This window comes from Drosophila biarmipes, chromosome X (assembly GCF_025231255.1).
Source record: "Drosophila biarmipes strain raj3 chromosome X, RU_DBia_V1.1, whole genome shotgun sequence".
NCBI classification, from domain to species: Eukaryota; Metazoa; Arthropoda; class Insecta; order Diptera; family Drosophilidae; genus Drosophila; species Drosophila biarmipes.
In genome coordinates this window covers 12,938,881-12,961,540 of record NC_066611.1, presented here as the reverse complement: position 1 = coordinate 12,961,540, position 22,660 = coordinate 12,938,881, and the positions used below count along the sequence as shown (strand labels likewise).

Here is a 22,660-nt window from a genome sequence, read left to right as displayed (position 1 = left end):
TTGTCGTTCGATAAATTCCGATGAAAGAGTTTCCAAATCAATCGACGATTGAAGAGCGCGAAAGATACTATTTATTTTTGACCTTTCTACCCTAAAAATATTTTATAAAATAAAAACGGAGTAGAGATTCACAGGAAGGGTGCCCCACAGAATGGCAACTAATGTCTGATGCTCTGGCCTTACTTTCACCAGTCTCTTGACATTTCCCGACTCACGTTAGTTTCAGTTTTCGAGAGTTTCCTCCTCGGTTTTCTTCTGGCCTTTTTGTCAAATTTTCAATTTTTTTGCAAGGGGTAGCATCGTCATTTTTTGCGAAATTTTTTCGAAAATTACATTTTTAAGGTATTAATGCCAATCGATTGGAAATTTTGTTACCAGCAAGGTATGACATTCCATTTTTGGTTCACTACTTTTTTTTTAGTGACCAAAATACTGATATTTTTTTGGGTAAAAAATACGGAAATCATGATTTGCGAAAAATTATCAAATTTATGTAAAAAATTTCCCTAAAAAACATTAATAAAAATGGTTAACAAAATGTTGGCTTAATAGTTAGAAAGCTGAAATTCCTAAGTTCAAATTGGAATAATATAAAATTTAATATGATATTAAAAAAATGTAAGTATAGATTCATTAAAAATATTGGTTTAAATAGATTTACAAATTAAACATAAAAAACATTCGATAAAACAAAAATTCTTAAGATACACTTTTTGCATTAAAATAATATTTCTGTTTATTTGAACAAAGCCTTTATAACTTATTGTTAATATTAAATAATATTAAAATTAAAACCCCAGTTCCTGTCTTTTTTCCAATACAAGATAACTGTATTTAAGCAACTAATTTAAGCTTTTGGTGGCAAATACGTTTTGGCCTTCTTTAAGACATTTAACACGGCTAGACTTAATGTTTTTAGCCAGAGGAAAACTCAAATAAGTGGTGCAAATGCTGTTTGCCACTCTGGACGCCTTTCTTCTATGATAAATGAACTCCATTTGCAACTACTCGAAAACAAAACTTTCGCCAGCCGCAAATTACTTTTAGTTTTCCCTGATTCCTAATGCCACAGAGCGAGGGCTGTTAAAAAATGCATTTGCAGGATTCTGTTCCCCCTATTTTCCTTTCTTTTTTTCCCTAATTTTTACCTTTCTCGGGGAAAGCCGAAATAAAAGTTTCGCGTAAGTGTAATTGCATTGGATTCACCCCATCGATCATGCCTGGGAAAATGCAGTCTGCCAAGGTGGAAGAGGGGAAAATGGACGCGTGTCAATTTGATTTAATAATGAATGGCACTTGCAGGCAGCTTGGCAAAGAGGTGGAAAACTTTTGCCTGCCTAGACTTTTCCGATTTTCCGATTTCCCATTTGCCAGTGCCATGCTGCTCATTGGCTCATCGACACTCGTTGTTTGTTTGTGCAGCTTTTATGCCTTTTCTTTCCGCATTTTATTGGCCTTTCTCTCATCAAGTATACGCAACGTGAGGCGCCCAAGTCTTTCATCATTTTTATTCGGTTCGCCAGCCGCCCGAGTCTCCCATACTTTATTTTCGGCTACCCGCAGCGTATTCAAAAATTTATCAATTCTTGCGGGAGGCCAGGCCATAAATTACCTTAAAAAAGAAAGAAAGGAAAATCTCTCGGTGCTCTCAACAATACATGGATAATACATATTGAATGCTGTAATACTCTATTTATCATTTGCAGCGAGTTGTTTATTCACATTTGCGATAAGTGTGGTCTTTTTAAATTACCCTGGGTAGTAGCATATATTTTTTTACATGATTAATGGCGTGTGTGTAAGCCGTGGAAAAGCTGGATTTTCTGGATTTTTCCTACGCAGCTGCGACGGCATAATGAGCCCTGTCATTAACTTGTTTTATGTCGCCTAATCAACTTGGTTTTTGCCTGACCAGTGCGAAAGTTTGGCCGCCACCGTGCTTTTTGCGACCTCGGCAAGTGGTTAGGCAAACAAATTAACCGGGCATAAAGGAAAAGCTGAGCCAAAGTGCGGGGAAAATGGGGTGGAAAAGCGCTCCGCTCGTGCACTAAAGCGTTTTCCATTTGTGACGCAATTTTCGGCAATTAAAGGTACACGAATTGCCTGTGCAAATAATTAATCAGAGATTTACGAGTGCGGTGGGAATGCATTTTATTATCTTGAAAATGGCTTATAAAATATTTGCTTGCCCACTTTTTTTTTGGCAATTATAAATCATTATCGGGAGATGTGATAAAATTGTATTTATTTTGCAGGTGATTTAGCACTGGTTTTAATTCGAACACCAAGAGATATATTTTACACATTTTAAATTGATTACAGAAATATTTCTTTTCACTTTAACAAGAGCGAAAAAGGCATAAATACCCCTTTCAATCTGTTTAAATACCTCTATTGTTCTGCGCTTGGCTGTTTGTTTAAAAAGGCCAATCAAAATAGATTTTATGCTCGACCACAAACTGTGCCTACATGCTGTTCTCTGCCCACCGGGAAGTCGCAAACAAATCGGCCACCAATATTCATATTTATTTTTACCAGGGCTCACAGTGCGTATGAGTGATATTTGAAGTACTTGGGGGTGCTGCCCCTCACTCCGCCCGGGGAATGTCCTTTCCCGGGGCGCTTTAAGTGTCCACTTCCTAGCTGGGATCACTAAGCTCCTCGAATGCGATGCGATGTCCTTGCTGACTGTTGCCCGGAGTTTCTGAGACTCTGAGTCCTCTGAGTTTCTGGGCTTGCGAGCTTCTCGGTCGCCGAGTGGCTGAGTTTCAGAGCTTCCGCGTTTCCACTGGAGCCATTAACGTTGATGCGCTTAATGCCAACGCACACATGGCCACGTCCTCACACAGATACTCACACACACACACTGGGGCACGCGGCAATCCTTTGGCCGTATTATATTTATGTGTGTGCTTATTATCCTTATCGCCCGCAGCTCGAGGAGCGAGCGAGATGGCGAGTGTTAGAGTGAAAGTGAAGCTGGGGAGGAGAGGGTGTGCGGAGCAAAATGTCAAGCGACGCCCAAGCAGCTACACTCACAAAATGATATAATAAATTGCATTGGAGATATCATCGGGGATATATTACCCTTTCATTCATCAGTCAAAGAATCGTTATAGGTATTTGTTTGTCATTAGCTTTAAATCTCCGGAAGTAGGTTTTCCTATAATCCAGAATTTATTATATTTCTACTCATCTTAAATGTAATTCTAACAGATAAAATCATAATGTTTTTAAAACAGTGATTAGAAAAAAAAGGTCCCAACAATTATTTTTTAGAAAATATAAATAGGGCTTGGAAAAATAATTGTATTCCAAAATTAAAAACCTTTCTATGATTATTTAATGAATTTGTATTCAAAAAATTATTTTATTATTACTACATTTTAGGTAAATTTCAGGAAAATGAAACCAACATGTTTTAAAAAAAAATCTTCAGAAATTGAGTTCTATACAACATTGTATAGGCATTATAGAGAAAATATAAATGCTGTTTCAAAATACTATTTTCTTTAACTCAAGAGTTAAAATTATTTTTTTAAAATATTTCGTAATGAATTAATTTCTAACAATGTCAAAAATATTTAAAATATTTAAAATATTTAAAATTTATACAACACTAGGATAATTATTTAAACAATCTGAATCACATTTTTCTTGGCCTCTTAAGGCTCATACTTTCGCGGATTTAATATAGAGATATTTTCAGTTTGGTGTATTCCCTTATTGGCCTTTCCCTTTCAGTATTCGAAATGGCAGCGATTGACAGAAAGTCGACAGTTTCGATGGCTGTCACTCGTAGTCCTGCGCCCCTCGTCCTTCGTCCTTTCTGGCTGTCAGTCTCCTTCTGTTCCAGTTTCTGGCGCTGTCCTTTTCCTTTTCCCCTTCCCCTCCAGTTGCTTGTAGTTTATGCAAAATATTTGCTCTCCGCCCCCCATTGTCTCCCACTGTGTTGCCATGTTGACAACTTAATACCAGAGCAACAAACAAAAAATAAAAAGAGATAACAAAAATACACATTCCATGGACGGCAGATCCTTGACAAAGGACCAAGGGGCGGAGCCTGGCGAATGCCATTGGATGCACTCCCAGTTTTGAAAAAGGTTTGGCGCAACAATTTTTGATGGCGAATCCCCGGGTTTTATTTAAACTTAATGAAAATGGCTTTATAAGAACTTTCTTCTGAAACCATTTTAGGTTTTCCACAAGATAAGTGATCCCAAATAACTTGTAAACCTTTCCCATTTTTTCCAAAAAGGAAAACCTTTTAGAGCTGTCCAACTAGAGGGGCGAACACAAGTGCTCGGGGCTCAATGGCCGCCATCGCATTCTTGCAGCTAATCAAGTTTTACACGCTTTTCCAGGGGGGTCAAAGGTGGGCGGCGAATGGGTGGCGATTGTTGGTTTTCCGCGCAACTGGAAATTGTTGACAAGAATTCTTTGATGGCTGCAGGTTACGGTTACCGCCACGGCAAGATGGGGCAAAAAAGTGACCCAGCAGCCAGATGACAGGGTTTGAAATTAAAAAAAAATATATATACACGCCTGACCCGGGGGTCGTGGTGAGATTTTCAGTGGAAAGCGGTTGGGAAAACCGTCCATAAGCGGCAATATTAAATATGCCACAGCCCGCTTGCAATTGCAATTAAATAGAGAAGGTTTCATAACTTCAACATTTTTCTCTGAAACCACTTATGTTAAACGTTAGCCTTGATATCTTAAAAAAATACTTTACAAATCGCTTTAAAATTAATAGGATAATTTTATTTATATACTACAGAAAAAGCACAAAAAAAAACTCACTACAAAAAACCCTCTTTAAATGGTTTATTTACTCAGAATCAGGCTTCCTGTAAAGCACTTTTCTCGTTATCCTCTTTTTTGCAGCTGATTTAACAAAATTCTTGGTAATTCCAGCTCATGTTGGCATTATAATGCGTGTTTTTATTGTTGTGTAAAAAAAAAAGGGAAATTGTAATGTGTTGTCACAAACATTTTTGAGACATTATTCATACGGATTTATGAGTTCAGGGCATATATTTCTTTTATTTAATTCACCTGAGGGTATTTTTGCCGCATCCCCTTGCTGTTTTCCGCTTCCGTTTGGCTTTCGTATTGATTTCTAGGGGAAATTGCTACAAATAAACTGTGATGACGGCATTTATATATAAGACGTACAAGATGCTTTTGCGATTTCGTCAACAGGTTGTCTACTAACTTGGCCGCCAGCACATTTGGCTTACATTCAACCTTTGTTGGCAAAAGGATGGTGGTAAACCTAAATATATCCACAGAAAGAAAATACATTTCTAGAAAAATGTATAAAATATATCAACGAACATATAGTGTTTTAGAATTCCCAGTTATGTGGGTTGAAATAATATAAACACTTTATAACCATTTTGGTTTTAAAAATATTTAGTGTCTGTGAAAATTCTAGAAAACTTTTGTATTTGACAAATTCCTGGCCATTAGCTGACAGCATTTTCTTTATGGCCAATATATGCATATTCCCCCTGACACCTGTCGTTCACATTTTCCATTAAGCCATTAAGCCGGCTGTAAACTCTTCATATTTCCTTATGATATCAACAGAGGCCAGGGAAATTCTTTATGTTTGCTTTTCTTGCGTTTTTCCGGGCACACAATAACTTTTTTAATGAACATCGTTAACAATAACGAGCACAAATCAGTTTTCATATTGTCGAATGGCCCCAGGGCTTTCCACCTGTTTTCCCTGGACCCCATTTTCCATTTTCATTTTCTAAGCCAGCCACCCAACCACCCCCTAACCCCCCTACCCCCTCACCCCTTCTAATGGGTCCGTTAGTTGACCCTCGAGCATGTGTGTGTGTGAATTTAATTTGCCTCCTAATTTGTATGAATATTTTGTTTGTGTATTTTTGGGGAGTGCTTGTGTGCTCTCTCGTGGGCTTTTCCACCCGCCCGCTTTTCCTGCAACCCTTGCCACTTCCCCTAACAAAGCTCAAACAGCTTCCGTTTCCGCTTTTCCCTGCATATTTTTTTCTACCTTCTGCGGGGCGGGAAAGTTTGGTGTACAAGTGTTGCCAGCTCGCTGAGCACTCGAGCAACAACAACTGCGGGCACACTGGCAGAAAATTGTAGGTAAAATAAATTTCTAAATTAAATTTTACGATAAAGTTAAGGGTCTCTTAGATAAAATTTGAAAATATATTTTACATGTTAATTTTATTTATATAATCTTTTTTTTAAAGAAATTTTATTTCAATTCAATCTTATTTCAAATAATTTTGAAAAAGGACAAGGGTGTTCTGTTGTCTAAATTTAAATAAAAATGTTACAAACAAAATTTGGAAAACATTTTTAAATAAATTGTTAAATTAAATAATACAAAAAGGTTAAGAGCTCGTTTGATAAAATTTTAAAGTACATTTTACATATAATTTTTATTTATATATTTTATTACATAATTATATTTTAAAAATGAATTTGACTTTAATTCAATCTTGTTACAAATAATTTGGAAAATGGAAAAGTTATTCTTCTCCCTAAAACACACCAAATGAGTTTTGAAAATATCCATATTTTTTAGTTATAATTTTTATTTAATCTAAAAATACTTTAAACAACATTTTTAAAGCCTACGGCAGCTATGTTTATTATTAGATTTAAAATAAGTTATTTTTACCAAAAAGGGAGCACTTGTTTCGCTTTCGCCTGACACTGACACGCTGCTGAGAAAGTGGTGGCGACGTGGAGGGGATGGTTAAATGTGGCAGAAAACACTTCATAATTTAATTAGAGCTGGCAGCCTCGTTCTCATTTTCCAAGCTGCGATGCAGATTGAAAAGCAGGTGGAAAAATACAAAAAAATAATGAAACCAAAAGAGATACAGGAGCAAAGTCAAAGGATGCAATTAATTGGAGACACCATTCGGGCCCGAGGGCACATTTCTAAGACTCCTATAAAGCGGAATTAAGCTGCCACTCATAAGATTTATCTCTTGGCACACGGTTTAATCAAGGAAAAAATGAACAATTAATAATTCCAATAAAAACAAATCCCACTCACGTTCAACTGGAGCACGCAGCGAGCATAAAGTGAAAACAAGGAAAACCGGAGACAAGACAAAGAGCCGTTCCCTCAAGGGTTAATGGGGGCGGTCGGGAAATGGGGGGCGTGACCGAAGAGCAAATGAAAATTCTGCTCACCGACATAGAAACTTAAACAGAAGACGTGGAAAAGCAACAGAAGACCAGACAGCCCAAGAATATGAAATGTTGTCAGAGAAAAGAGGAGGCGAAAAAAACGAGAAAATTTCGAGGCGAGGAAAATGGAAAAGCGGATTAAAGTGGAGCAAAATCTTAGCCAAAGTGGGGGGGCGGTGGGTCAAAAGAAGAAGAAAAATAAAGAAAATATGACACACCTATGAACGAGAAAATCAATGCAAAAATATCACAAAGGTAAATACTAAAAACCAAGCCAAAGCCAGATTTGCCACATAAAAACCATATAATTTTCATGTGAAATTACACGCCAGCTGAGAAAAACCAAAACCACTAGAGTAGATTTTCACGGGCCAATCAAACGGAAGTAAATAAACAATCTTTTTAAGGAAAAAAGTGAGATGGAGTCGGGGAAGGTGAAGTTTGAGCACATTTATGTATGAGCTCGTTTATTTCAGTCCACAATCTGTTCATGTTTCTTTCATAATTGTAATTGCTCAATTTTCCGGTCGCTAGGTTTTCTTCGATTTTTTTTACTTAGGTTTTCTTAGGGAAGAGGTTTTTTCCAGCTGAATAAAAAATTATTTTAAAGGGATTTTATTTTAAAACAATTTAAGTGAGATTTAATTATTTATGATTTATTATTTTTTTTTAAATATTTTTATTAACAAAATATATTCGCTTTTATTACTATAAAAAATCCCATGCAAAATAAAATTATTATTAATAATTTTATATTTTTATTAAAGAGTTCTTAAATATATTTTAAATCTATAAAACATACTCGTATATTTTTCAAAAACTGTAGCTCTAAATAAATTCTTACCTTGTATTTAATAAAAATATGGAAAATAAAGTTGAAAAACATTTTTTATAAGGTTTTTTTATAGTTATCTTAGAAAGTATTTTGAAAAACCTCAGCAGCTTCTAACAATAGTGGTACTTTCAAGATGGGCCATCAAAGTGAACAAAGAGACAATATCAGTTGCGCAAGTTCTGCTGGGGTCATAAGCCAAGTGCTTCGAGTGAAACAAAAAGCACACAGTTGCGACCGAAGTGGAAAACCGACAGGAGCAAACTTTCCCTCACCTTTGACCTTTCCCCGCGGCAGCGTTCTGCCGTCTCGCTCTTTGTCTTCGCCATTTGCTTTCATCTCGCCCGGCCGCTTGTCAGTCGTCTTTCTCCAGCTTTCCTCTCTGGCCAGCGGAGCATATGGGAAATGGAAAAACTCCGTCTATCACCTGCGCCCTCCAGCAGCGGCATTGTTCACGTTTCTTTCGTCATCTTATATTTATATTTGCTTTACTCCTTGTTATTCATTGAATTATTATGTAATTGCCTCCAAAGAGGCAGCAGGAAAACCCGGGGGAGTCCGGGAAAACATATTAAATCGCCTTAAAAAGAGAGATGGCAAGTGTGTGTGTGCGAGCTTGAAGTGCCTATAAATATTTTGATAGCAGAAACTGGAAAAATGAGCAAAGCCAAGGGCAGACACTCACCTGTCCATTCTCCCAGTCAAGCAGCCGCCTGATAAGGGCACCACAGGCTGCCCTCGCTAAAAAATACCTACGCTATTTATGGGACGCTATAAAAGTTGGCAATGGGAATGTTTGCACCTGCCAGATATGGTGAATTATTGGAAAATAAAGTTTACTAACCAAAATTGTTACACAGTGCATTTCAAATGTTTTTTTATAGTCTATGATAAATATAAAAATATACATTTTTTATTAAGCATTAATTAATTAAAAATTTAAACAAACGTTTGGGGTTACAATTTTTCTACTACCAGAAATTATATAATTTTTTAAATATTTTTGAATTTTCAAGAGGATGGGATATTATAAAAAAAGAAAATGGAATGAACTATATTATGTTTTCTATAAAGCAGCATTTTTACACAGATCATTAAACAATGTAAATATTTTTGTAATTGTAAAATATTTTTTTAAATAATTCTTGAACAAAAAAAATGAATTTTGTATACAAAAAATATTTTCAAAATATTTTAAAAATGCCTAAAGCGATATAAGGTCACAAAGCTTCGGCCTAAATGTTACAATTGCCGGTGATCTTCGGTTATTTCATTTTATACCTTTACAGATTTAAATTCGGCCCTTTATTCTGATATTTACTGTACCTGCTCTTACGGAACACTTTGCCACAATGGCCTGGTCCTCACCCCTTTTCATTTTTGACCGCCTTCTCTCCCATTTTCAAGGCAAATGTTTGAAATGCGTTGCCTGGATATGTTTGGCCTGAGTGTGTGTGTGTGTGATTGTGAGTGTGTGGGCGAGTGTGTGTCATAGATACAAGATACCCCCTAGATATACCTCTTTTGTGGGAAAGATCAACACAGGCCCCCGGCGAACTTGAAACGCCCGACTCCTCTTTAAAGCCCTTGTTCAGGGCTGAAAATTCCCCCATCGATTTTGCATTTCTCTCGGCATTTTCCAAACTCACACCCTTGCCGGAAAAACTGAGATTTTCTTTTGGGTCAGCTTTTGTGACTCCAGCGTTATTCATATTCGCCAGCTTTTCTCAATTGTTAACCTCCTTGCCCCGAAAAAATGTTGCATGCCATGTTGTGACCTCACCTCTCACTCACAATTTTTTTCCTTTTTTGAGGAGGGGAAACTCGGAAAAATTCGATGGGGGCTTGAAAATGGGGGGGAGGGGGATGGGAAGTGACTGACTGGCTGAATGACTGATTGATTAGGGGCGTGGTTGGCCGAGAGGGGCGGGAGTTGCGTGTGAAGAAGTTGTTTCGGGGTTACTCGGTGCTCCCTTAAATGTTTCTATTATGGAAATTAATGGCAACTATCATGAAAGGCAAGTGGGCTAAAGATCGATTGGCGGGCGGCAAATAAATTTAAATTAATGCATTTAAATCGAAGAGATTTGAGAACAACTTTTAAGGTAACAACAACTAGGCGGGTACTTTAAAAATATTAATCTCTTAAAAGTAGCAATTGTAATATAAGTTTTATGGAGATATCTTCATTTGTTTCAAAATCACTTAAAAGTATGCATTTATTAATGAATAGTTGTCTTTTAAATTTAAAATAAATTGTTGCATACTTTAAGACAGCAAAAAATAACATAAAAAGAGATTTCAAAACTCTATTGATTTTCGTTTCTGCCCCATATAATTTAATAATGCTGTTATTAATTGGTCGTATAAATTAAATGAAAAACATTTGGAATGCCTTCAAATAAATTAATTAGTGAGTCAACATTTTGCTACCATTAACCCTTACACGTGCACAAATGCCCGGGGGTCGAAAAAAAAATAAAAGAAATGAATCTGGCACCGCTGAGGATAAACGCAACTGCGTATAGTATAAGCTGAAAAAAGAACAATAAATAATGGTCACAAAAGGCAGTTTTTCATGTCGACCAAATACCAGAAACAGAACCGCAATTGAGTGGTTTTTAATATATTTTTTGTCACTCGCGGGCACAACTAAATGGCAAATGCATGCTGACATTTTTATGTGCGATATTCCGATTTTGCAAATTGAACTCTGAACTTTGGTGTGTCACTGACAAGGCTCAAAAATATTCCAGGCCGAGAAATTCCAAGCCCCCCCTCGTGCTGCCCATTTTCCCCCCCTCCCGGTTATTCCTATCCAAGCGATGCCGACCTTAAAGCAACCCTCAAGCCAAGAATATCCCCAACCCCATCGCAATCATCAAATTGGTTTTGTGGCTTTGTGGTTCGGTGGCTCAGTGGGTCGCAACGCCGCTCCATTGTCTTCGACCTTCCAATTTACCGATTTTAAAGCAACGGCACGCACAAATAAATTAAGCAAATTTATGGCCAGCCGACCTGTGAACCCGCCCAGTCGAAAAACGCACCTGGCGAGTAACCCGAAGACCCGAATTCAAAACCCAATACCCACTCATTAAGCCACCGCATCTTGTGTTTGCCACTCTCGTGTGCCGAGCAGCCCTGGGACTTATTTAGTTGGCTAACACTGTGTTGCCAGGCTTTTTAGGAATACGATTATTTTAACAGGGAACGTTAAAGAATTAAACTATTATTGATTTGAAGTGAAAAACTTTAAGATCGGAACACAAATGGCAAAGTTATAGGCTGTAAACATTCAATTTTGGGTCACCAAAAATGAATAAAAATTAATATTTTTAATTTCGATGTAGATAAAAAAATCATATACAGCTTTATAGGTATATACCTTTTGGGATATACACTTAAGGTTAGCAACTTTAAAATTGATCAAATGAGCTCTCAAAATATAATTTAGGGTCACCAAAAATTAATTATCGCTAAACGATTTATTTGAATAAAGGACTTTTATAAAATAATTTTAAAAAATATAAAATGATTTATTGTATGCAAATTATTGTAAAATTTAACTATTTAAGCGGTATACCACTATAAAATGATCCAATTTATGGATTCTGAGATTTCTGTTTTGGGTCACCTTTTCGTAAGACCGTTTGGTCGCAAAGCTTTATCCCTTAGTTCCGTTCACTTCCTAAACTGCGTGTTGACTTTTATTCGGCTTAACATTAGACTAAGTTCTTAGGGGAAAATGGCTTTCTTGCTCTGCAACTTTTCCTGTTTTTCCGCTCGGATTTCCCTGTCTTTAATTTCGTTCTTGGCTTTGAATTTGGCCATCGGTTTTTGTGTCTTTGATTGTCGTGCTTGCCAGGGGCCACACCCCCACCCACCGACTTCCGCCTCGAGAGCTTAAATAGGCTTAAGTAATGTAGCCGGAAGTGGGCGGGAAAGTGGAAAATGCCTGAATCTGCTAACATTTCGGAGCTCTCTCTCTCTGCCGCTTTTTTCTGCGTCCAACTCTGTCGCTTTTCATTATTAATGGCAGTTTGATTGAATTGCCGGCACAAAGTAGCCACTCGGACCTTTTTGCGACTATAACTTTACATCCTCCCCCTATTTTTTTTTTTTTTTGTTTTTCCCCTTAGCCTTATCCCTTTTTGCACATTTTCCAGGTCTGAATAAAAAATAATAAAATGAAAATGCCACGCTGACAAATTCACACAAATTAGCCGTTGCAAGTGGTGCATCCGTTTCGGCATCCATATTTTCCACCTGCGCCTCCCTCGGAAAATTCGATTTTCCGCTAGCATAGAGACGGAGAACCCCCGTGACATCCATCTATCCATCCATTGCTATGTGGAAAATGCATTAAAATTCTCTTACACCAGCCAAATTCACTTAGCCCGACATGATGAGCACACAATGATGCAATAAGCCCGCGGGGTTGGGCCCGGGAAAACCCGGAAAAGTGGGCGGGAAAAGTGGAACCTGATTTGTGTGCGCATCTAGTAGCTGCTAGCTCGATGACCAAAGGAGGGCTTGCTTTAAAATATTTTGACAGCCCCAATTTGGCTAAAAATGGCCAAAGTATTTTATATACTTTATTAATAAATTCCTCTAAAGTTGAATTGCTTTAAAAATATATTTTAAAAATAAATAATTGCTTTGAAACCTGCTTTACGTTTTTCAATGGATATTTTTGATAGTTACTTTAACCAAGAAAATCTAGTAATCAAGTTAAAATACCCTTCTGTTATTTAATTAAACTATACGCAATTTACAATTTTCCAACCGCCAATATTTTGACGTAGCCCATTTCATTAATTCGATTTTATTCGATCCAATTGGATCATAATAACCGTTCGGTATCAATTACGCCAGTGGGAAATTGTTCCAATTAGAGTGCATTATTGACGACGTTAATTGAGTTGGTGGATAGCTGGATTTTCCCCTTTTCCATTTCCCTATAAGTAGGCAATGGAATTTAGAAAGGTCAGCGATGGGTTTTTGTTCGATTCACCACTTTTTTTGTCGCTTTTCCACAGTTTTTAGTACATTATAATGCACTTTCCTCGCTTGACGCCACCGCTATCAAAGTCAATTTAAAGTGGATTTATTTTTAATGCATGTCAGCGGCGATGACCTTGGCCGCGAATTGCATTTGGTCGAAGGTTCAGGTTCAGGTTCTCGGGCCCAGGTGTGTGTGTGTGAGAATTCATTTGGTAAATATCAGCTGTGCAGCCTCTAAACCACACACCACCCTCCGCCCCAAGCCCCAGAAATGTAGGGGAAAAGCCACCAGGTTGAAGGTTAATTTATTTCCTTTTCATTCAGCAGCTCTTTCATAATCCTCGGTGGCAAAGGGATGGGGCAGTAAATTAAAAATATCAGCCCTAGGAAATGGCACACAAAATGAAATGGCTTTCTGGCTTAATTCACTTAATTTAATTAATCCTAGGCAAAGAGTTTGGTAATTATCATGCAGGTGAAGTAACCAAGTAGTTAGACGTAGCTTAAAGTAAAATTTAAAGGTGTCTAAAAGTATGCCATAAAAACGACTTTTTTTTAGCGTATCTAAAATTTTTTTCGAACTCAAAGCATACTTTTAAAATTTTTTTTTTTTTTTTTTTTTTAATTAACATCTTTATTTAATATAATCCAGGAACAGATCTAATTAAAGCCTTTAACCTAAATGTTTTCTTAAGTAAATAATCTCTTAATTATAAATTATAATTAGTTTTCAACTTGGTATATAGGAGTAGATCAAATTACGACTAGTTTCAAGTAAATAATATATTCATATTAGTCTCTTAGGAGCAGCCCAAAATGTCTTCTTTTGAGCCTGCGAATTGGGATAGCCCCCTGTAATCTGCCGGCGGCAGCCTGGGGATTAGCTTTCCCAATCCCCAGTTCGAGATCTGTGCCGCCGGTCCGGGTTCGAATCCCGGTAAGTAGTAAGAAGCACGGTACAGGAACAGACTTTACTGCTGAGCTGAGCTGAGCTGAGCGAACTCCAAAATATACTTTTTTTTTTTTTTTTTTTTTTTTTTTTTTTTTTTTTTTTTAATTAACATCTTTATTTAATATAATCCAGGAACAGATCTAATTAAAGCCTTTAACCTAAATGTTTTCTTAAGTAAATAATCTCTTAATTATAAATTATAATTAGTTTTCAACTTGGTATATAGGAGTAGATCAAATTACGACTAGTTTCAAGTAAATAATATATTCATATTAGTCTCTTAGGAGCAGCCCAAAATGTCTTCTTTTGAGCCTGCGAATTGGGATAGCCCCCTGTAATCTCCGGGCTAGACGATTACGGTGAAAATATACTTTTAAAATAAATTTAAAATCTGTTGTAGAAGATGTCCAAAAGTATGCAGTGAAAAATAACACCTTTTCTCAGAGTAAATCTTAAGAATCATATTTTTATTGCATACTTTTGCACACCTATATACGGAGTTTCTGATTTTCAAATTACCCAAGAAATAGCTTGTAAAAGGGAAAAAACAACTCTAGATGTCGTAACCCCCGAAAATTTAAAGCCATTGTGTTTTGGCCTCCTTTTTTTGTTCCACGCCCTGCATCGTTAAGAAAATTCATTGGGCAGGCATTGAAAGTGAAGTTGATATATAGCTAATGATGTTGACATGTGTTGGGGATTGGGAATGCGGTGGAAACCTTTGTTAACTATGCCACACACACATATGTATATTCCACCAAACCTGGGCGTTGGGAGGGGCGTGGCAATCAACACATGACGCTTATTGCTTTCGCCTTGTTTGCCGTATATGCAAATTGGTTTTGTTGCCCCGCCGTTGTGCCTCTTCCCTCGCCAATTGTTTGTTGGCGGAAAGGAAAACGAGCCAAGCGGGCAAATCAAATCAAATATGCACTCTATACAGGGAGGTGCAATAAATAGTGCTGCAAATGAACAATTCGATGTAATATGCAATCGCATCGATTGCGAAAAGTGTTATTATCGGCAGGGAAATTCCTAGTGCAACTACACTCAATTGCCTGCAATTCAGTTGATCGAACGGCAGCGACTAACTGGGCCGGCGGCGGTTGTCACTCATTTTTCTGCCCGAATTCCAATTACTTTGAGTGTCACGCCCAAAAACAAAAATAAAATAGGCAAAGTGTCAACGGAAGGGACAGAGTTAAGTTGGGGGACAAGAATCCTGGGAGACGAGCCCGTAGGCTACAGTAAATTCCTGCATCTCAAACGTTTACACACTGAGCGGAAAAAAATCGAAAAGTATTTTTTCCAACTTCACTGCAGTATTTTATTCTTATAATTCCCAAGTTCTTCTAACAAAAATATTATTTTAATAAAAATTAAAGAACACTAGTAGTAATGGCTCAAATTTTTTATGTTATTTTAATTATGTTAAAAGACTCTGATAAAAAAGATTAGGAACAGGTTTACAGTAAAAAAACACCTCAAATATTTTACTTTTAAAATTCCCAACTTGTTATAACCAACAGATTTTTTTGATCAAAAGTAATGAAATATGCTTAAAATACTTAAAGAACTTAAAAACCCTAAATAAAATTAATATTTTAGAGAGAAGTGTATTTTTTTGACAATACAAAAATATAAAAGATATGACTTTTGCTTAATTTTTTAGAATTAAATTTTTTTCTCGCAGTGTAGATTGTTGTCATTGTCGTCCCATTTTTCAGGCAACTAAGCGAGGCAAAGGTACCCATTTGCATAAAATTGCAGTAACATCCTTTCGTCCTCCCGTTGTGTGTGTGTGTGTGTGTGTGTGTGTGTTGCAAGCGAGGTGTACGTGTGTGCGTGACTGTTGCACAAGATGTTGGTGGTTGTTGTCCTTTTTGTTGTCATGTGACAGTCATTGCAACTAAGAGAGTGCCGACCTTCAATTGTCCGACAATTTGGGTGACTTGCCGAAAAAGTGAAAGGAGTTACGCAAATCGGTGACCTAATAGGGTTGAAGTTAGCAGGGCAGGCATTTAAGTTTATGGAAAAAAGCCTTTTAATGAAATGTATCTTCAAAAATATCAAATTTTTTACTAAGTAATATACTATTCCACTAATTAAAATCAACCCAATTTCCATTTCAAATATTTGTTTAATGAATGAAAAGCTCAACTCCCTGATTAATTTACCTGTAATGATTTTTCTTTGACCCTAAGTTTCCTTTTTAAATGCATTTCCTGTAATGAAATCAAATTGCAAGTGATTGGCTTTCTCCGGAATTAAAAAAGAAAAGAAGAAAGGGAAAAGTAAAAAAGAACCGCGAATACTCGCGCATAATTCTACAAAAAAATCAGAAATTTTCCCCCTTTTTCAGTTTTTCTTTACTCTTTCTCTTCAATTCAAATCGTAGAAAGTTGCAAACGGAAGAGGAAAACAGGAAAGAGCGGGAATACCTATGAGCGGAAAACAAAGTCGCGGCTGCAGTCAAAGTGATTTCATTTAATTAAATGCATTGTCCGAGGGATTTAATATGCCACAGAAATGAATAGAGATTTTTAAGATGTCTAAAAGTATGCAAGACTTAAATTTAAACCAGAAAAAATAACTTTAAAATTTCACTGCATATTTTTGAGTGCTTTTAAAAATTATGGTAAATCATTTCAATGATTGCAAACTACTTAGTAATGCGTAAAAGATCGTTTGCAAAATATTAAATACTTTTTAAATGCTTTGAAAGCATAACTTCTAGTTGTTGGTTACAGGTAGCAGCTTACAACTTTTTTTTTATTTTTCTGGAAAGTGCACTGGTCACTGGGGGCTTAACCGGGGCTGACTGACAGACAAGGGCGGCGAAATTGGCAAAGGGGGGCGGCCCAGAGTCACGGTCACGGTTCACAGGTTAATTATGCAGCTTGTTAAGGCACACCAGCGAAAAAAGCCACGCTCCAAAAAGAACACAAAAACAACGTACGGACTAACAAAAAAAAAAAAAACAAAAGGGAAAAACAAAAATGTTCCCGCAAAAAAAAGAAGGAAGATGAAAACAAGAAAATCTCGCCAAAGGCAAAAAGGGGGTGGAAAATTGTGGGGGTGGCGAAAAAAGGGGGCACTACATGTTGCGTTCGAGTTCGAAGCAAACTTTTACCATTTGGGGAAACGCTCCACGAACTTTGTTAATGAGGTTTAACGAAATGATTTTATATAGATAGCATAGGTAAAAAAAATCGGTTTAAATTTAATGACATTAAATTAATGGGGTGCTACAAAAATCCCTAGGGCTTAGAAATCACTTTTAAGTGCCATTTAAGGCGTCTAGAAGTATGCAACAATATATTTTTACTTAGAAGTAGCATGGTTTCATTCAGAAAGGGGATAATACTATATTCATAGCATACTTTTAGACACCTAAAATGGCATTTAGCAATGCAATACTTTAAACACACTTGCGATTTAAAAACCCTGCAATGCTAAAAGCATTTTTAAATTTAACTAAAAATTGCTGATGTAGAAAGAAGTTTTGTTAACTAATTAAATATTCTCATAGGTTTTGGCTTTGACTTTCAAAATTATTCTACACTCTAAGTTCTGGGAAATATTTTATTAAACTCCTCTAGCTGTGCGCTCTAATTAAAAATCGTGGTTACTTTGGCTTTGTTTTAATGTTTTGTTTGGTGGATTTTCACCACCCTCTGCACTTGTGCCATTCAATTAACCCATGACCCCCAAGTCCCCCCCCAAAAAAAAAGTATGCAACCCATTGAGGCAAGAGTGAGCGTTTTTTGTCACTCGAGCAGTGAAATTAAAAGCATAAATTCTGTTCCCCAGCAACGTGTGCGAAAAAAGGCAAATATAAAAGTAAACCATGTCCCAGGAGAGTAATGGTGGTGCAGTCGGAGGAAAAGGTGGAGGTGGAGGAGGAGGAGGAGGAGGAGCAGGAGCCTCAGCACCACCGCAGTACATAATAACCACACCCAGCGAGGTGGACCCGGACGAGGTGCGCTCCATGGGCGACTCAGAGCTGGGATCCCCCGAGAAACAGCTGCTGCTGCAGCAGCAGCAGGTGCAGGTGCAGCAGGTGCAGAGCCAGAAATTCTCCAGCTCCTCGAGCACTCGCTCCTTTTCGATGAGCAGCAGCACCTCGGGGCTGCAGGAAAAACAACAGATCCAACAGATCCAGCAGATCCAGCAGATGCAACAGCAGCAACAGTCCCAACAGTCCCAGAAGATCATATCGAGCTCCACGCGCAGCCAGAGCCTGCAGTCCAGCACGATTGTGGGTGAGGCCACCACCATTTCGACTGGCGCCACCCAAATGCTGACCGCAGCCCAGGCCGCCACCTTGGCCCAACAGCTGAAGGCCCAGAGTTCCACATCGATTATAACCAGCAGTGAGCAGAGAACCAGCACCAGCAGCAGTAGCACTCGATTTATGGCCACTGGTTCGGGCAATCTTAATGCCAGTGGCAACTCCGCTCTGACAGGTGGCAACGCCAACAGCGCCACCAATTCTTCTGGCAGCAAGACTCGCTTTCAGAGCTTTCTTCAGCAGCCCGAGGGCGGACAACATGGCTTTTTGACCGCCCACCAGAAGCATGTGAGGCAATTTGTGCGCTCCACGTCGGCCCACTCGGAGGCGGCAGCCGGAGTGGCCGGGGCACGGCCGGAAAAGTGCATCCGGAGTGCGTCCACGCAGATTGACGATGCGGTCAGCGTTGCCGGAGTGGGCGAATCCTCGTCGGGCAGCCTGGCGGACAGCTCGGCCACCGGTGGCTCGATGCAGCTCTCGATGAGCAAACTCGGACTGCAGCAGTCCTCCTCCATTCTGATCTCCAAGTCCGCCGAGACCATCGAGATGAAGAGCAGCTCCTCGTCGGCGGGCATGCGCACCCAGTTGACCCTGAGCGGGGGCTTCCTCGCACCGCCGGGCAGCCGGAAGATCACCATATTGAGTCCCATCCACGCTCCGCCGGGTCTGCATGACATGCTCAAGCGGGCCCAGGGACGGTCGCCCCTCTCGCCCAGGATCAGCTTCCCCGGCAGCGATTCGGACCTCTTTGGGTGAGTTCAATGATCTGAGGGTCTAATATTTCCTATTTTCCTTTTTTTTTTTTTTTTTTTTTTAATTAACATCTTTATTTAATATAATCCAGGAACAGATCTAATTAAAGCCTTTAACCTAAATGTTTTCTTAAGTAAATAATCTCTTAATTATAAATTATAATTAGTTTTCAACTTGGTATATAGGAGTAGATCAAATTACGACTAGTTTCAAGTAAATAATATATTCATATTAGTCTCTTAGGAGCAGCCCAAAATGTCTTCTTTTGAGCCTGCGAATTGGGATAGCCCCCTGTAATCTCCGGGCTAGACGATTACGGTGGGCAGTTAGACGGTCGTTGTACCTGCTTGAGAAGAACGATATTTGGTCTTCAACAAGACTCAGGTTTAGGTCATTGTGAAGCGTTTGGCCGCTAACGAACCACTCACAGCCAGTGATTTGTCTTAATGTTTTGTTCTGGACGGTTTGGAAACGTTTTCGGAAAGTAGACTACTTTTTTTATTTATTTAATTAACATCTTTATTTAATATAATCCAGGAACAGATCTAATTAAAGCCTTTAACCTAAATGTTTTCTTAAGTAAATAATCTCTTAATTATAAATTATAATTAGTTTTCAACTTGGTATATAGGAGTAGATCAAATTACGACTAGTTTCAAGTAAATAATATATTCATATTAGTCTCTTAGGAGCAGCCCAAAATGTCTTCTTTTGAGCCTGCGAATTGGGATAGCCCCCTGTAATCTCCGGGCTAGACGATTACGGTGGGCAGTTAGACGGTCGTTGTACCTGCTTGAGAAGAACGATATTTGGTCTTCAACAAGACTCAGGTTTAGGTCATTGTGAAGCGTTTGGCCGCTAACGAACCACTCACAGCCAGTGATTTGTCTTAATGTTTTGTTCTGGACGGTTTGGAAACGTTTTCGGAAAGTAGACTACTTTTTTTATTTATTTAATTAACATCTTTATTTAATATAATCCAGGAACAGATCTAATTAAAGCCTTTAACCTAAATGTTTTCTTAAGTAAATAATCTCTTAATTATAAATTATAATTAGTTTTCAACTTGGTATATAGGAGTAGATCAAATTACGACTAGTTTCAAGTAAATAATATATTCATATTAGTCTCTTAGGAGCAGCCCAAAATGTCTTGTTTTGAGCCTGCGAATTGGGATAGCCCCCTGTAATCTCCGGGCTAGACGATTACGGTGGGCAGTTAGACGGTCGTTGTACCTGCTTGAGAAGAACGATATTTGGTCTTCAACAAGACTCAGGTTTAGGTCATTGTGAAGCGTTTGGCCGCTAACGAACCACTCACAGCCAGTGATTTGTCTTAATGTTTTGTTCTGGACGGTTTGGAAACGTTTTCGGTGGGACGCAGCCGCCACTCCCAAGTAGACTACTAAAAAACAAAATAATGAAAATCACTTATATTAAATGTCAAAAAGTATGCAACAAAATTATTGAACTCAAAAGTAGACTCTATTTCCACAAATAAAGTAGGCACTGCATACTTTTAGACACCGAAAATTACATTTTAAAGTGGTAGAGTGGTCTTTAGATTTTAAGCCAATCTTCAAACTATATTTCATAGTTCTTAATACATAAGCTCCACTTCAATTATTTGAAGTTGAGTTTCCCCAAAGAAAATGTTATGAATTAAATTTCTGTGAAGTGCCGCCGGTTCGTCCTGTAAATTCTGCGTAAAACCCCTGCTTAATTTGCCCATTGTGATGGCGATGGCTCGAACTGTGTATGCCAAAGGGCTGTGCGACCCTGACCCCCTAGCCCTAAGCCCTGACCCCTTGTTTTTAGCTCGCCCCCCAGGAACCCCCCTGTTAATGAACTTGCTTATATCCTTGCCCGTGTCCAGGACTCTGATGGCACATTGAACTCGCTGCTAATTGTTGACTTGTTGTTGCAAATTGTCTGGGGGCGAGCTTTTCGGTGGGGTTTTCGGGCGGCAAAGTGGGTGAATGGGTGGGTGGGCCTTCCATCAGTCCGAGAATGTCACAAGAAAAGCCTTCCCCCGAAAACTTTGTCAAAATGCCAAAATTGTTTGTCATAGTCGTATAATTAAATTTAAATGTTTTTAATTTTTTTTCCCCCAACCCCTCTCTTTCTTCGCGTCTCTTTTTGACCACCACCCTGTCTTTCTGGCAGCGACAGCAGATATATGTATATATAAATATATATATTAACAACACAGCGGGCACAGAAAATAAAAAAAAGATATAATACGAAAATAAAGAGAATAATTTTAATGAACCCCCGAAAAAGGAACGAAGGATGTGGCGGGGTAATTGAAGCTGCCAGGCCATGAAAATTTAAAGCACAAAGGAAATCGGGAAAGGGAAACTTAAACAATTATTGGAATTACGTCCATTAAATGTATTTAAATAGAATTGCAGGCACGAGAAGGGAAAGTAATGCAAATAGGGCCAAGAAAAAAGTGCGAGTGTGTATTCGGAAAATAAATCGCTAGGAAACATTAAACGCGCTAATGGTTAAACACAAAAAATAACTGAAGCGGAAGGAAAATAAACTGGGGAGCCGAGGGGATTAACCAGTTGACAGTTGTTGCTCAATATTTGCATATTTACCATTGAAAAGCAAACACATTTTACGTGAAAATGTTAAGAGAGTTGGAGGGCAGGGAATTTTTTCAAATACACAAATTTAATATAATTTAATGTCACTAAAAATTAAGAATATGTTTGTCACAAAGTCACTTGTCAATGATCTTATTAAAAAAAAATACTTAACACCACAAAAATAATATTTATTTTATTTTTAACTTTGACTTTAAAATGGGAGGGAAGAAAGGAATGTTGCCAATTTTAGAATTAGCAAAAAATAAAATTTGAACAAAATAATTATTCTACTTATCTTTATATAAAACTGAAAAACACGTTATAAAATACTAAATATACTTTAAATCATATACCAAATATATAAATATTTAAAATATAGGTTACAGATAAGAACTTAGGAATATTTTGAAACAAAAGACATTTTAATGACCTTAACATTTTACATTTTAACATTACAAATCGCAAGCTAAATTAATTTGTGGCAAAGTACCTTGAAAACAACCTAAAAAATCCAGTAATTTGTTACTCAAAGAAAAATACCTAAAATCCAGTAAACATGTTTAAACATGTGCATTTCTAGCTAACATTCACAAAACCAGCTAAAGTATCAACTTACTTATGCCGTCCTCCAAAGCCAGTGAGTAAAATCTAATAAATCGTTCGGAAAACAGGGATGAGCCTGCCATTCTGCTGTGGCTTTCTTATCAGTGACTCCTCCACTTTAGTCATAACATTAATTCCCAAATCAAAAATTCCCTTAGGAATTAACCAAAAAGGGAAGTTTTATAGTGACGGGGGCCCTGGAATTTTGTGGAGGGGCCCTTAAAAATCCGGACAGGCCGCAACATTTGCATAGCTTTGGCCACAAGGCAGGGCTCCCCGTCGCCTGACCCCTGACCCCTCTCATAAATCCGGGGGAGAGCTCAAGGCTCAACTTTCTCCCTGTATGCGTGACTTATGTTTACAGTTTATTTATTATTAAAAACACACAGACAAATGGTCCGAGAAGAAATGTTTATTATTTTTGCTGTTTGCCCC

The 22,660-nt window shown here is 37.9% G+C and overlaps 1 protein-coding gene across 6 annotated transcripts in view; it reads left to right on the top strand.

The window, feature by feature from the left end:
* The window catches only part of LOC108025598 (cAMP-specific 3',5'-cyclic phosphodiesterase), a 139,344-nt gene that overhangs the window by 32,934 nt on the left and 83,750 nt on the right, over positions 1-22,660 (top strand). For 3 of the 6 annotated variants that reach the window (XM_050885224.1, XM_017096127.3, XM_017096126.3), the window contains exon 3: positions 17,793-19,025. The exons of the other annotated variants lie outside the window; for them this stretch is intronic. In XM_050885224.1, the coding sequence (XP_050741181.1) occupies positions 17,830-19,025 (1,196 nt within the window). In that variant the 5' untranslated portion in view covers positions 17,793-17,829. The remainder of the gene's footprint in view (positions 1-17,792; positions 19,026-22,660) is intronic. 6 annotated transcript variants of the gene reach the window in all.